Below are 15646 nucleotides of genomic sequence, written 5' to 3' on the forward strand. Positions count from 1 at the left end.
TCACAGAGAAATTTTAGTGCTTGTCTGTAACTGAACAAAGTCACAGAAAATTAAGTTTTACCCTAACATCACTTGAGAGAGAATGTCTGCCATCTGGAGCCTGAACTAGAACAGGCCATTGTTGTCTGAATAGAGGTTAATAACTGTTGGACAATGAAAGTATTTGTGTAAAAAAAAAAAAAAAATAAAAAATCACCAATGCTTCTGGTAGGGTTCCACAGTGAAGGCAGTCAAACCCCACCCACACTTATTATTTAAAGGATTCACTGTTTTTTTCAACTCCCACCCCATATGCCACAGAAACAAGCTAAAGAGCACAGCACAAGAGGGAAGGCTGAACCACTGTGAGGGGTTATATTTAGCTTAACCAGGTGCTCACAGCTCTTTTGATGCTACCACTTGGTGATACAATTAAGAAAAGTAAAATCTGCATACAGAAAAGCTCATATTAAGATTCCTCAAAATACCATGTGAAAATACCATACCAGTCTATCTGAAACAAACACTTTGAACAACGGGACTCACAAGGTCTTGGCAATTCCACAAAGCACATTGCAACACCATTTGCTAAAGTAATTGTTGTGTTTACCTAAAGCACAACCAAGACCATCACAAAAACACAGCCAAAATTAGTCTGAAACTCAGTTCTCCTGTGCCAGCACCATCAAATCATGCTACAATCCTCACAAATATTGTGACTTCTTCCCAAACTACCACAAGTGGTAAAAATGGACTGCTGAGAAGAGTTACACTGCCTGGTTTACACACAACCATGTTCTGCGCATGCTGAACTGTGAGGAAGGGAAGATACTCCTTTTCTGGGAAGGGCAAAACTTCTGGAAGAGTCAAACATCTGCCGTCCAAGATGTATCATCTAAACTTATCTGGCTTAGCTCAACAATTTTTGCACTAACACACCTTCAGTTCCACTGTTGAGAAACGTCTTGCCCGTAAATCAGATCAAATGAATTTTGCATAGAGACATTTCTGCTCTTCTTCCTTCTGCACGGCCCCAGTCCTCACTCATGGCAAGTCATGCATGAATCACAAACCAAACTGCAGGTGTCTGCTCTTCACAGACACCTCTCTCACCATAGGATGGGCAAGAGGCAGGAATCTCCTTGATGGAGCAGTGCTGAACCTTTGGCTCTCCAAGCAGCAGTGAACTACAAAACTTTTACAGACCAGTTCCCCAGCAGAAATCAAAATACAGTTTCTACTACATGCTCCCATGAGAGGCTTTTCTGCAGACAATGATTAGTGCATTACTACTTTTCCGACTCAGCTTAAATTTCCTGGACATTTTCAAGACCTAAATAGTTTTTCCCAACTGTAGCTGATAAAATTTTGGAGGGGAAAAACAGTACAGTCTCTCTGACAATAAGATATCTCATTAATTCATTATTCTTCAAAATAGGTTACTTTAGAATCTTACTGTTGTGTCATCTTACAACTTCATACATGAAGGAAGAGCGACCTGGATGAAGCAAACACTGTATTTGACTACCCTGCATTTTTAGGAATCAAAGCTCAAGAAATGCTGAACTCGAGAGATTTTCCCCACAAAGACTTTCCCTAGAACAGAGTAACTACTGTCTTCACCTGCTTTTTTTGGCTTATGAAAACCCACATGTCTATATTAGTAAGACTTTTGGAAGACAAAGGTCAAATTTTATTTCTTTCTTTCCTAGAGAAGGTTGGTACTGTCAGAGAAGACTGAATAAATGTCAGCACTGGCATTTGTTCTCGATACCAAATATTGGAAATCTAGACTTGAGGTCCAGAAATGTCTCTGCAGATTCCCTATGCCAAAACAGAAGACTAACAATGAAAGCTCCTTTACTTGCCCACTCCAAAACTCCACAACACATCCAAGAGTTCAACATCACATGTGGAGTCTGCCCATGTAGAAAGTCCATGTGGAATGACAAAGACCCAAACACTGAAAGCTAAATATGATTTTAGCCTATTTCAAGACTTCTCTAAGGATGAAAACATACATGCTGGCCTCACCTTCATGTAACAGGTAGTTCTGTAATTCAGTGTGGCAGCACTCACAATTTTGTAGTCTTGGAAACAAGCAACTATGCTGGTGATTAAACGTCTTCAGTTCCTTCAAGTTAATTTTAAATTAAAGACACCTCTCTAGGTGAGAGTAGGGAGGTCTGCTTATGGCAGATCACAGCATTTCAGGAGAGCTTCAGAAATGTCTTTACAACACTGCATCAGACAGATAACCTTCTGAATAACATAAAGGACTTGCTTTGACGGGCTGCCAACATCAAAAGGGAAACAAACACTGTTCTTTCCTTAAAATGGTAATTACCATTGAAAAAGAGGGGAGAAAAGAAGGTGCAGTCCTAGAAGAAAAGTATATAGATTTGAAAATACTCTGTAAGACCTCTGCCACTGGTTAGTACTGCCCATAGGCAAAGGGTAGCTATAGTGAGAACGGCAGGATTACTAATAAGGAAAAACCATAAGACATTTTTCACATTCTTCAAAGAACTGTCCTTGTTTCTCACTCACAGCTGTTGCTTGTTTTTCTCTAATAAAAACCATGCTCCTACGACCTACAAAGTTAATTAACTCCACAGAGATAATAAACCTAAATTGAAAGAGCATTCCTTGTACATATAAATCACGAGGATTAGACCACCACCTCTTTAACTATCAAAAAACCTCAGCATAACGCTTCATAATGACCCTAAGTAAATATTTATCCCTGTGTTTGAAGACAGGGAAATTTCAGCACAGACGTGCAGCAATGTGCCTCAAGCTGGCACCCCAAACAAGGGGTTTTCCTTAATGCAACGAGCAATCACATTACATTCTCCTATTAGGAGCCTCCAGAGAGTTGTCTGGTCTAGGACATACTGGGATAAATCTAATAATTCCAGTCTTTCTGTGTTTGCAGATGAGTTTACCACAGAAGTATTTATTACAGATTGGATTTAATGCTCCCAATTGAGATGTTGAATCAGACTTCTAATTTTTCTCAGGGGTGAGTAAACACTCCAGGAGTCAGAAAATGGACAGAACATTTTACCATTAGTCTGAATTTGAGATTCCTTATCAGTGTTCTTGCTATTTTCAATATTTGCTTCCCTACTTCTCTGTTGATTCTATATATCAAACACAGGAGAAAAATTACTAATAATCAGCATTTATCCTTATTTAAGTGTGCTAATGTGTTATGAACTACTACTGTGGTGGCTTTGGGTCCATCCCAAAGCATCACCTGCTCTTCCTTGAGGATTGCACCTGCTCTTCCCAACTTCCATGATCTGAGGCCACGGCAGGAGCCACATACAATCTCCTTTCACAATACATACATTAATCCACCCACTACTTGTGCTACCAGAAATGCTCCATGGAGGCTCTCAGTCAACACGAAGGCAGCTGTCAGAGGATAAGAGTATCTATCTCTGTGCTTAACTGTAACTTCAGCAACTTCTTTTAGTGTGCACAGAGCTGAAAGGGAAAACTTGTAGCTAAAGCATATTAAACACAGGGAAACATGATTCTCCTTCAATTTTGTATTTTCATTTAATTTACAAGAATTGTGCCCACTGAAGCTGAGAGAATTGTTAAAGATTTTCAAGCATCTCTGGTGTGTTAACCAAAAATAACTGGTACCTGCAGACAGGTTGTTAAATAGTGTCAGGCACACTGTCTTAGGTGACAATGTAAGGTGTAACCAAAAGTATGTATTCTATCACCAGCTGTTAAAACCAGGTGGGGCAGGGTTCTTTATCTCTTCCATGACACATCCCTGGTAACTTCCTCTTCTGCTAATGGGCCACCAAGCCTCACTGCATGGCCCATAAAATTACATCATCCCATTGTGAGACGCTCTGCCCAAGGGGAGGAACCAAGCATTGGATATTATCTGAGGTTTGGAACACCACACTCAGCCCTTACCTACTGGGTTCCCAGAGGACAAGAGCTACATAACCACCACTGGACCTTCAGAGGAGGACCAGACCCTTCTACAGGATCACTGCCTCAACAGAACCACATCTATCACCTCAAGAGAAGATCAGCCACCCCTTAATCAGACTGCTGCCACCACCCTGCCCGGCAGGGTGTCAGGTCATATCCTGACTCTGTCAGGTCAAGCCAATGTTTCTGTATTATTGTCTTGTTATATGTACTAGTAAAGAATTGTTATTCCTATTCCTCATATCTTTGCCTGAAAGCCCCTTAATTTCAAAATCATAGTAACAATTCAGAGGGAAGGGGGTTACATTTTCCACCCCAAGGGAGGCTCCTACCTTCCTTAGCAGACACTTGCCTTTCAAACCAAGACACACAGGCAAAGCTACAAGATTTGGCCAACCAAAACTTGTTCAACTGAAAAGTAAACTTACAGAAATGTGGACAAAGCAACAGCAGCCACACTGCATTTTAGGGTACAATTCATATTCTTTACATTATGTACAGAGTTTCCAGGTATTTGGTAAACTGGGAACCTTCAGGTTGAGCAGTTCACTAAAACAAGATACTGAGCTTGTTTATACTATCCACCTGCTCCTGTGAGATGTGGTGCAGAATTCTGCCTGGTGATCTTGTCACTGGCAGCCCTCACTTTGATACACAAAATCCATCCATAAAGGAGGAACATTAGAACACAGAACACTCTGTGCCATGCAATGATCTCAATGTAGAAATATAATCCTTGCTTTTAGAAGGAGTATAATCCCTAAAACAATTTAGAGATACATAATAGTGTAAGCCATGCTAACAGTATAAATCCAATTATTTTCTGAACTGTACAGCACACTTGACTATTGCAAAGCACTTAAACTATCAATTTATAACAGCAGGATAGTATTTCTACACTTAATAAGTATCACAGAATCTTTTAGCTCATTAAGGCTATCCATTTTCAGAGATCCTTTTTAATGAAATTATTGCCAATTCCCCTGAAACCCCCCTGAAAAAAAACACACTAAGGAAGCAAAATACTAAAAAAAAAAAAACAAAACCAACCAACCAACCAACCAAAAAAAACTGGCTTTAAAGTTTTGTTAGAGCTCTACTAATGTAAAAGTACATTAGGAAATGTGCACTAGAAATGTGTATAAACTTGACAGTACTCTGAACTGCAAATTAACATGCTACCTTTTATGCTAATTTTCTGTAAAATTATTGACAATTTAGTCAATATGATTTTTTTAAGTTTTAATGAAGCAAGTTTCCTACTTCTCCTCAAGAAGTGCAATCACTGTAGCATGCAATGTTGGTAAACTCATCCTTTTTTCTTAAGAGTTAATTAACTTTGCCTTTTCTTACATGAAAAAGTTGGCACACAGAGTTCGGCCTAACCTAAGCCTTTGCCAGATCTAGATTCAATACCAGCAATTAATATAAAATTATTCTCTGCCTAATTCTGGAGAAGCAATAACACTGAAATCAGCTGTAGTCGCTGAGTTACACTGATGCAGCACATGAAACAAGCCCATTCTTCTATCCAATGACAGCTCTGTCTGTGCCCAGAATCACAGAACCACAGAATCATTTTGGTTGGAAAAGACCTAAAGATCATCAAGTCCAACCATTAACCCAGCACTGCCAAGCCCACCACTACACCATGTCCCTCAGTGCCACATTTACACATCTTTGTATGTGACTGCACCACTTGGGCAGCGTGCCTGAACAACCCTTTCAGTGAAGAAATGTGTTCCCAATAATCAATCTAAATTTCCTCTGGTACAACTTGAGGCCATTTCCCCTTGTCCTGTCATTTGTTACTTGTGAAGAGAGCCCGACTCCCCCCTGGCTGCACCCTCCTGTCCGGGAGTTGTGCAGAGCCAGAAGGTCCCTCCTGAGCCTCCTTTTCTCCAGGCTGAGGCCCCTCAGCTCCCTCAGCTGCTCCTCACCAGACTTGTGCTCCAGACCCTTCCACAGCTCCGTTCCCTTCTCTGGACACGCTCCAGCCCCTCAGTGTCCTTCCAAAATTGAGGGGCCCAGAACTGGACACAGGATTTGAGGTACATCCTCTCTGGTGCCCAGCACAGAGGAATGGTCATTTCCCTAAACCTGCAACTCATACTTTTGGATGGATTTTAGAAATGGAAAGAAGAGAAGAAAAAAATCACACCAACAAGGATCTTTCCAATGGCAGGTATGAAAAGGTCAAGTGAGCAATATTATCATGGCATAACATAATCATACTTTGCCAAATTCTCCAGCTTTAAGACCTGCCTCCATTTGCTTTTAAGGTGAGCAAACTTCCAGCTCACAGACTCCATGGCCTTCCTTTCCAGCCTGACACAGAAGATGGAAGAGATGCTTATCCTTCAGTTAAGGACAAGTCAGAAGCTTTTTTTTGAGTAAACTCATCAACCTGTATAGTACCAAAGCATTCCATGAGGAAAATAAAAATTTTTAGTTACCATGTTTGTGAAAAAAGACCACCTGAGCTTATACAAAACATTTCTAATCCTGGAAAATCCCTTTCCATGATTTTATGCTGCTGCTGCTCACCAGCATTCAAAAAACACCCCTATGATATAATTAAAAATTTACAAAAGGACAATTTGTGTAATTATCGTCTAGCAAATCTCTGTGGAGTGCAGCAAAACTAATAAGATTCAGGTGAGTTTCCATCTGTGGCAGCAAATAAATCTTTTTGCACCAGGAAAAATGCAGGCAATAAAAACACCAGGCAAGACAATGCAAAATGAACCTTGAAATTAGGTGCAGTAAAGGAAGTTATTCTCCCACGAAGACATACACTGACAAAATCAGAACGGCATTCTGTTTCAGGAATATCAGGTCCTTTCTAGTAATTTTTGTAGTTCTCGTCCCTATCTGGTCCTTGAGTAAAAACCACATTTCTGGGTTCTCAGACTTGAGGAGGAAGTCTGGGACCAGGAGGAAGGCTGATGGGTTATAATTACAATGGAGGACTAGGATACAGACTTGAAAGAGAAGAGGAAAACAGGTGAACTAAAAAAAACAACAAAAAAATTACACATGAAGGGTAGGAGAGAAGAAAAATATGAAGAAGCATTTCCTAAATGATCTTGGAATAAAATGAAATTAGGAGATAATTCAGGAAACAAAACACAGTCCTTCCAGCAGAGACTGAATATTCCCCCAGCTGAGATCCCAGCACAGAGCGACAGTCTGAGCCAACCATGTGGTGGTATTGCTCCAGGAAGTCTCCTCAGCCCCAGGGCAGCTCCTGAACCAGAGGTAGTGCCTCATTAGTAGAAGGAAAATCTACCTTTCTCTAATAATTTAAGGAATCCACGACCTTTTGTCAGCTTGTCACAGTTTTCATTGTTTATTTGACACTGTGCAAAGTGCTCTGTATGATTGATATCTGCCAATAGTACTTTCATCTGATACTGGTTAATCCTCATGTTATCAGAGAATAATTACCATTCCCTTGCCTACAAAATAATGGATGACCTTGGGAAGGTGACATCTACTGTTTCCACCATCCCCACCCTTTCTTTTCCAAGCTGAAATGTCTAGTCAATGCAATTAATCCACATAAGGAAGCTGTTCTGTATCTTCAATCACTTGTTACTCTACTCTTTGTAACTTCTAGTCCTGGCAGAAAGAAAAAATGGAGGGAAAACTGGAAGAAAACACAAAGGAAACAGAAGCAAGTATAAGAGTTTGCTTAAACAGCACTCCTTAGAAGGTTAAATTACTTATTAACAGAACCTGCCAACTATATCCAGCACATATACAATATTACTTTCCTAGCACGCATGGGGGTTTGATTTGAAATATAATAAATTGAAAACTGTTTAATTTATGTTCATACAACCATTGGTATCAGTTTATATCACAGTCCCTAATTCTGCCTCGCCAGTGGCTCATAGGGACATTTCGGGGCTAGAATTTGGAACAGAATTCTTCCCTGGGTATTACAGTTATTACAGTTTCTCAATTGCCAGAAATCACCAATTTGGCAAGCTTCTTGAGCCAAAAAAGCCCCCAAAGGGGAAGGAAAAAAAAAAAAAAAGGCAGCAACCATTTAATAGCCATGGCACAGATCTTTCCTCCTCAAGTTTTGATTCCATGTACTGGTTCCAAAACATCTTAAAGACCGTGAGTTCTGAAAATGAGTTGTGAGTTGTTCATTGTGTGAACGTAAAAACAACCCAACCAACAAACCAACCCATTTTCTTCTGCTAGCTTAAACTCAGTCATTTCACTAGGCATTGTGTTGCTTTTCAGCTATGAAAAAAACCAGTGAATATGCCTTCTCTTGTTAGCATTTTCTATACTGTTATGGCTTTACAGCTTTTTAGCTGTTTCTAAAAAAACCCTAAATTATCCTTAGCTGTCTCTAAACTAAACTAAACAACTCTCATCCATTTAGTCTCCCTCAGCACAGGAGCCACAAGCTCTCTCTGGCCACCTTTTTCACAGGTATCCTTACTTTGTGTATAATTCCAGATCCTTTCGTGTAACAGATTCTGGCAACTACAGAGTGGATCATTTCCAGAAAAGCGAGCTTAGTGAATGTTATCTTCAGGTCAGGTTAAAAGGGACTGTCTGTGTATTTCTTAATCCAATCTGAATACAGAGAACACGAGAAATAAGAGGAGCAGAATAACTCTGCTGGCCTTCCAACCCTCATCATCTCAATCAGAAACAGTTTATACATTAACTCACACCTGTACATTTTATTTCCCCAAGCCTGAAGATCTCCTGTGAAACAAAGCACTGTGGAAGTGCTTTTATTTGTTGCACAACAAATTTCACTCCTAGTTGGTAAGAAAATGGAAGTGTACCCTTTTCAGTACTATTATACAAGCATCAACACACGCTGTAACAGTTGCAGAGTTCCATAACAGTGAAACCAGGACTTTTCAGGAAAGACGTGTTTCCTAAAGAAACAACTGTGTGGCAGAGATCGCGATTCAGTACTAAATCATGTTTATGAGAAGAAATGCAGGGAAAAATGTCGGTGCATAATTTAAAATATACCACCTATTATTTATATTTGCACATAAAAGAAACTTTTAAGCAAATTACTTCACTAAGAAGAAGAGCAGTAAAAGTTCTTGATGTTCAGGTAATCTTACCTGTTCTTGAGACTCACATACAGAGAACTTCACATCCCACTAAAGCACAAATGCTTTTAGCTTATTAAAATATCTTCTCTGAAGGTACCCAGCATGAATGCTAGTCCCATGGACACTGATATTCTTTCAGCTTTCCAGGGTTTCGCCCCTTCCAGCTCTCTCAGTGATGATTTAAGGCTACTGTCCCATTGTCAGAAAAACAACAGATGTCCGAAAGAACTGATGCAGTGGAAAGCCTGAACACACAGGATTCCTAATTAAAGTAATAGGGCATTATATAAATATATTTGACAGACCACAATGCCTGAAAAATGTGTTTATTCTTGCCATTATAATTAGTGGGCTAAACCTGAACTCATTCTGCCAATACTGATTAGTATCGTCTATGGCCTGTTCAAAGTGATGATCACAGATGATTTGGGATTTAGTAGATGTTAAGATGGTGCCACTTCACACAATGCTCATCAACCCTAAATTGCAACAACCACATGAAGTGGCTTATCAGAGTAGTGTATTTCCCAAACTCTGGAGTTAAACCTTCAAGGAAACTAACATTTTAACAGTCAGAGCCCTTTGAAACTTGGCCATGTGGTAGATTTATGTTTCCGAGTCTTTTCAGCTAAGCCTTTAGCCCTCTGCTCCATTTTGGGGAAGTATGCAGATCTTCTTGTGTTTTTTGTTTAGGTTTTTGTATGCTTTGAAGAAAAAACACCAGGAAGTCTCCCTGACATTCAAAATGAATAAAATAGCTTGCATTATAGTATTATTATTCCAGATAAAATCTGTCCTGGGTTTCCCACTCAGTGTAAACTTACCTTATAAAAGCTAACACATGATACTAACAAAATAAAATCTTAGCAAGAGAAAGCTATAGGCTTAGAGTAAGTTAACAGCTCAAGATCTAACACTAATCTTCATTATTATCTAATTCTTCACTACATTACAGGAGCATAGGATTGGAAGGGACTTCCAAAGTCACCATGTGCAGACTGCTGCTTCTCCAAGAAACTCTAATACATTAATTCCTTCCTAAAATTCAAGTTCTGCCTTAAGGCAATCAGATTTCCTCCTTGATCATGGCCCAGAATGTCACTGCTGACAGAACCATTCCCATTTCCAGACCAACTGCATCAACAGCTGGTTCATCTCTTTATACCCTTGTGGTAACACTGTACTCAAAGACAAGTTAGTATCCTTCCTCAATGCTGTTCTACCCAGTAAGAAAAAATAAAGAGCAAATTTATTTACTGAATAAGAAATGCAATGAAATTGAAATTAAAACCCAAAACGAAACAGTAAGCTTTTATCTGGGCAGGTTAAAAAAGACAATCCCTTTATTCTTTCTCAGTACTTAATTAAATACACTAAAGCCCAGCTCTGTGTCTATTTCACTTCCTGGGTTTTTTCTCCCCCTCTTAAGCAGATAACCCAAATTCTACCCTATAACCCACAAGATGTCTCACCAGTGCCTGAGCAATAGTACACAGCACTCCTTATTTCATCCACCACATTTTGGGATGCATTTCCTCTCCCTCAAATCACGTAATTACTATGTGATCCTCTAACACATCCGGTTGTCTTTCTCGTTAGTCACAGCCAACTGCTGAATTCCCAGCATACAGCAAAAATTCTTCTAGCCCATAATGGTATGGCTAAAAAGCTATTTGAAGGCAGCACAGCAGAAATGTGATGAAATCTAACCAATTATATGCACACCTTAATGTGTAATTCTGGCTGGAAAATTACTCCAGAGTTTGTCATCTCCCAATTTAACCAGCATACGTTTGCTTTTTGCTGATGATATTGCTATAAATAATCATTAAGACTGGCATCATGATAAAATCCATGAAGAATATCACAACTACAGCATTCTGGTCTTAAACTTGCATTTCCTTTCCCTTTTAGCCAGTTACTTCTCTAGGGAAATCCAATCATGGGATCTGTTACACTTCTTCTACAAAACTCAAGTATTGAAGAAGGCACAAAGTGCAACCTTCCCTTGTTAAAACCTAACTCCATTTACTCCATTTAACATGTACCTCCACATCTAACTACTTTGTCCTCTTAAGATTTCCTCTTACATCTTCCTTGTGAATCATATTATCCTCACGATTAAATATAAATAAGATACCTTGTATTCTGCAACACTACAGCACTATTTCTGACTTGCTAGATTAAAGAAAATATGTAATATGGCAAAAACACTGGAAATCTAATTTTTTGTAGGGTGTGATAGTGGAAGATAAACACCCCTCTGACTTGAGCATATGAATTTTGCTCCGTATCAACTGACACCACTGCCCTCACTGAAAGGAAGGATTAATTCATAAATAAAGACAAAGAAAATATTTGCTCTTGTCTTATAACTTCTTTCCTCTTCCTACTTTTAGATGGGAGAACAAGTCCTGATAGCTGTTTTGCAAGGTCTAATTCAGCTTTGTATCTTTATCTACGCTTGTTGATATTCAAGTCTACAGTTTCCGTATCTACAGTGCACACAAGGTGAAGAGTTAGGTTGCACTCAAGCAGCTTTTAATTGAACTCTGATGACCAGGGTTGCTCCTAATTGAAAAAAATTCAGACTGCAAAGCTTGAGACTAACTTTTTTTAAAGAGAAGGTGCAGCAGAACCTGTTGGTGAGTGTTTTACCCATGACACCAGTGCAACCAGGACCTCACAGAACTGCTTCACGTCTGCTTTAGTCTCCAACACACCTAAGTGTGAGAATACACAACTCAATTCTATTCACAGCAGCACAAAATCCAGTTCTACTTATGAAGGTTTAGAAGCATGTGAAATGAGTTACAACTATTACTTTCTACACCTCAGTTTATCGGAGATATTTTCCTGCTGGACCACAGAAAATTTATATCTAAAGGAAACAGGTGGTAGAAGGGAAGAGAAATGACAAATAAAAACATAAACAAAAAAAAAAGCACAGCCCAAAAATTCCAATGGTACTTAAGTAAACAATGTGAAAGATACTGATCAGCAAATACTGCTTTCCTTGTTCCAGCTGGTCCTTTAAGATTAAATCTCCCCAAACCAAGATCCATCAGCATGGACACCAAACCCTGAACAAATCTAGCCTACCGAAGAAGGAAAGGGAGTTGGAAAAGAAACATCTTGCAACTCCTCTCCAGCTGGAAAGAACACATCCCATGGCAGTGAAGGATACTTTTTCCTGTGACAAAGGCAGCAATCACTGAGACAAATTAGATGGAAGTACATTTTAACCTTTGAAAGCCTTTATCCTATTAAATGCCTTTTGCAGTTAGTATATTAACTCTTTCTTTAGAAACACAATTGCTGAAGATATTTATTGTTTAGTGTAACTAAATGCCATTTCCAGAAGCTTTTGCAAGACTTAGGATGAATTCCTAAGCAAGCTCTGCCCAGATGAAGAACTGTAAGAAGAATCAACTACCATAAACTGGGTTTATATTGCCATTTTCACAGGAATAAAGATCAATATTCAGGTTACAGGATAGAACTAAACTCTCAGTAGGGAATCCTCAATCTTGTTTGCAGGCTGGGGAGAAGGATATGCCTGGAGTGGCTCTTTGATAGAGCTGGACTCCACATAGATAAACGTCTGTTATCCATCTGGTGCTGTAATTGGCAGACTTTATATATAAGAAACATGTTGCTCAGCCTTGCCTGTTCACGTAAAATGTCACCACAACCTTTACATTTTACATGGGATGTAAGTTTGTAAAAATCAGCAGGTCTACCCTGAGTTCCAGAAAAATCAACACACACTCTTTAGTCCTGCTTTTCCTCTTTGAATTTCAGCTTGTTAGTAAGGCACCCACAAAGGTCACCTTGGACAGCAACAGAGAGTCAGAGGGAGCTCCTTTCTGGGCACTGTGTCCTTTCATGACTTTAAAGAGAGGTCTATCAACAGCAGATGCCACTAGAGCACCCAATGTTTACACGTGACCACAGAAGAACACGCCAGCTCCCAGTACAGCAGTTTGGCCATCAGCCACGTGCTGGGGCTGGACAGTCTCAGGACCCTGCTCAGCCAAGGTACATTCTGAAGGTGCTTCAATGAAGCTGAGTCTCTCCACTGGAGCTGCACACACAGCTCAGTTCCCCTTCCTTCGCAGGATCCTGTGCAGAATTGCTTTCTCTGCTTAAGCTGGTTAATAAAGTGTTGTAGTATCTCCCACTCATATTTGTTTGAGGCTGAGTATCATGCTTTGTCATTCCAACCCTGCAGTTCTCAGACTCATTGTCACCCCGTGTCACACCATCACATACTTTTACACACATCTGCTCCATGCCATTCACTCACTTTTCTGTAACACTGAATGCCAAAAATAACCCTGAAACGGAAACTACTTCATGCATTACAGTACTCATGAACTAAAAGCAAAGTATATTGTACCTTGATAAGAATAAGAGGTTTTTTCCCACAGAAGGAACCCACTATTTCCCCCAGTAGGATACAAAAGGGAAGGGTCAATGCTGTGCTAATACAAAGGTGAGGCAGGCAGCCAGTGCTCCCAGGCTGCAGCAATGCCTAATGGCTTGGTTGCCTCCCACATAACCTCATTCTTCATCTCATGCTTCAAGTCACTACCAAGGTCTAACAACATAATTAGAGGTTTCCTGCAATGAGTGGCAAATTCAGGTGAACTAGTTTGAGTGCAACCACTACAGCAGTGCTTGTAAGTGGTTAAGTAGCAGGGAAGAGGAACAAATATTAAAGAACAACTTCAACAGCAAAGATAGGTCAGTATTTACCTAGAAATCACATTAAAGCTATTGTTTAAAACACCTGACTTGTTTGAAATTTCATCAGTTCTGGGAAGAAATATAACTGCAAGACTACACAAAGTTAACACAGAGTCATCCAAACTACTCTGTGAGGAGCAATAATTGAACTGTTGCCTGGTGTCTCTCTTCCTCGTGCTCTCTCTCTCACTATGCCTTACAACACAGTAAAATTCTGAGAGGAGAAAGGCAGCATCCTCTGGCAGTGTTCCTTTTGAGAGTGGCAGACTACTGCCCAAGGGATTTCAGATCAAGGATCTCTCTCTCAAAGTAAGGCTTGTGAGAGCAATGTATGTGGTTACTGACAACACACTTGCAATCCTCCAACAGAACCAAGGAGAAAAAAGCCAAAACAAACAGACATCAAATAACTTATGCATACATCAACCACAGAGAGAACCAAGAACATAAACCTGTATTGTCAGAGAGAGCTTCTGACTGTTTATTTTAAATTGAGAAGCAAAAATCATGTGGCAATAATATAAAAAATATTCCATTATGTTCAATTAAGTGAAAAAAATAATCTGGCATATAGATTTCCCCTATTATATATTGATTCCTTTTACTTGGCTTTTATTCTAATGTCTGTAAAGCAAAGTCAGGAATAAATTGCAGCTGACTGTATAAAAAAAAAGTATTTATTACACGGATTTATTTCTTTACAAAATGTCTTATGCTCCAATGAAACAGGTATGTAAAACAGAGGTTTAATTTGAAATCTGAATGTTGTTCTAGGAAAAAAACAGACAAACAACAAAAAACCAACCCAAAAGCCCTTTCCCAGTTTATCTCAGCAGTGACAATTTTCTAAATTAGTTAAAGACCAGTCCTGCAGCAACCTTCACAGATAACTGAGATAAATACTCATTCCTGTTTTTCTATTTTTATCAGGAGAAATACTCCTTGTCAGGAGTATCTGAAGTACAAAACATTGCTTCTATACTTGTATTTTCACTTTGGCCAGCTCTGTAAATAACAACACACAAATGTCAAATTTCTTAGCAGGTCTTTGCAAATCGTGCCTTCACAAGTAAGACTCCTCTAAAAATAAAGAGCTCCATCCCATACACACACACAAAAACAATACTAAGGTTCCAACTCTTGTATGTCTTTGAAAGGAAATTACCAAGAAATGAATTCAAAAGTTTCTGTAGTGGAAGGAGCACAATCAAGAGGAAAATTATTTCTCTTTTTTTTTTTTTGTTGAGGACTGCTTGTTTTCATCAATGTCACAAACTGCTTGATACATTCAAATATTTTGTTTCAAATAAACAGCGTAATGGACTATAATGGAACACGTTTTGTGCTGAATTACGTAACAGTAAAGGTATGCGAGTTTAATCAACTATTACTTAGCATATTCCCTGCTTGAAGTCAGGCAGTGCTCGCACTACAACTCACACATTCCTCAGCCCTGGAAATGATCAGAGATTGTCAGCCACTCCAGGCGTCTCCGTAGCCCAAATTACACTGCAGTGATGCTGTTCCAGCCTCACAGCACCGGCTTTGGCTACGGGCAGCGATCTGCAGCAAAGTGACCCAAACGCTGCTGCGGGCACCAAAAACCACAAACAAACAAAAAAATCCAAACCTCCCAGCCCTACCTGAGCAACCCGGAGCTACTCACCATTCACGGCTGCGGGAAACTGAGCCATCATGGTCCCGAGTGCGCGCCGCTAGCCCTCAGCCATCTGCAACATGAAAACATCGTGCATTAATAATGCAACAAGGGCAGAGCCGAGCGGGGCACGTCCGTCCCCGGCCCCACTTCCGACAGCGAGCAATGCCCGGCCCGGGGCTGCTGC

General features: G+C 39.8%; 1 protein-coding gene across 5 annotated transcripts in view; it reads right to left on the bottom strand.

Annotated features, from left to right (window-relative positions):
• Positions 1–15646, bottom strand: part of ITSN2 (intersectin 2) — an 81706-nt gene that overhangs the window by 53322 nt on the left and 12738 nt on the right. For all 5 annotated transcript variants that reach the window (XM_017744969.1, XM_017744970.1, XM_008641889.2 and 2 more), the window contains exon 2: positions 15469–15532. In XM_017744969.1, coding sequence (XP_017600458.1) covers positions 15469–15499 — 31 coding nt within the window. In that variant the 5' untranslated portion in view covers positions 15500–15532. The remainder of the gene's footprint in view (positions 1–15468; positions 15533–15646) is intronic.

Source organism: Corvus brachyrhynchos, unplaced genomic scaffold (genome assembly GCF_000691975.1).
Source record: "Corvus brachyrhynchos isolate BGI_N302 unplaced genomic scaffold, ASM69197v1 scaffold116, whole genome shotgun sequence".
NCBI lineage: Eukaryota > Metazoa > Chordata > Aves > Passeriformes > Corvidae > Corvus > Corvus brachyrhynchos.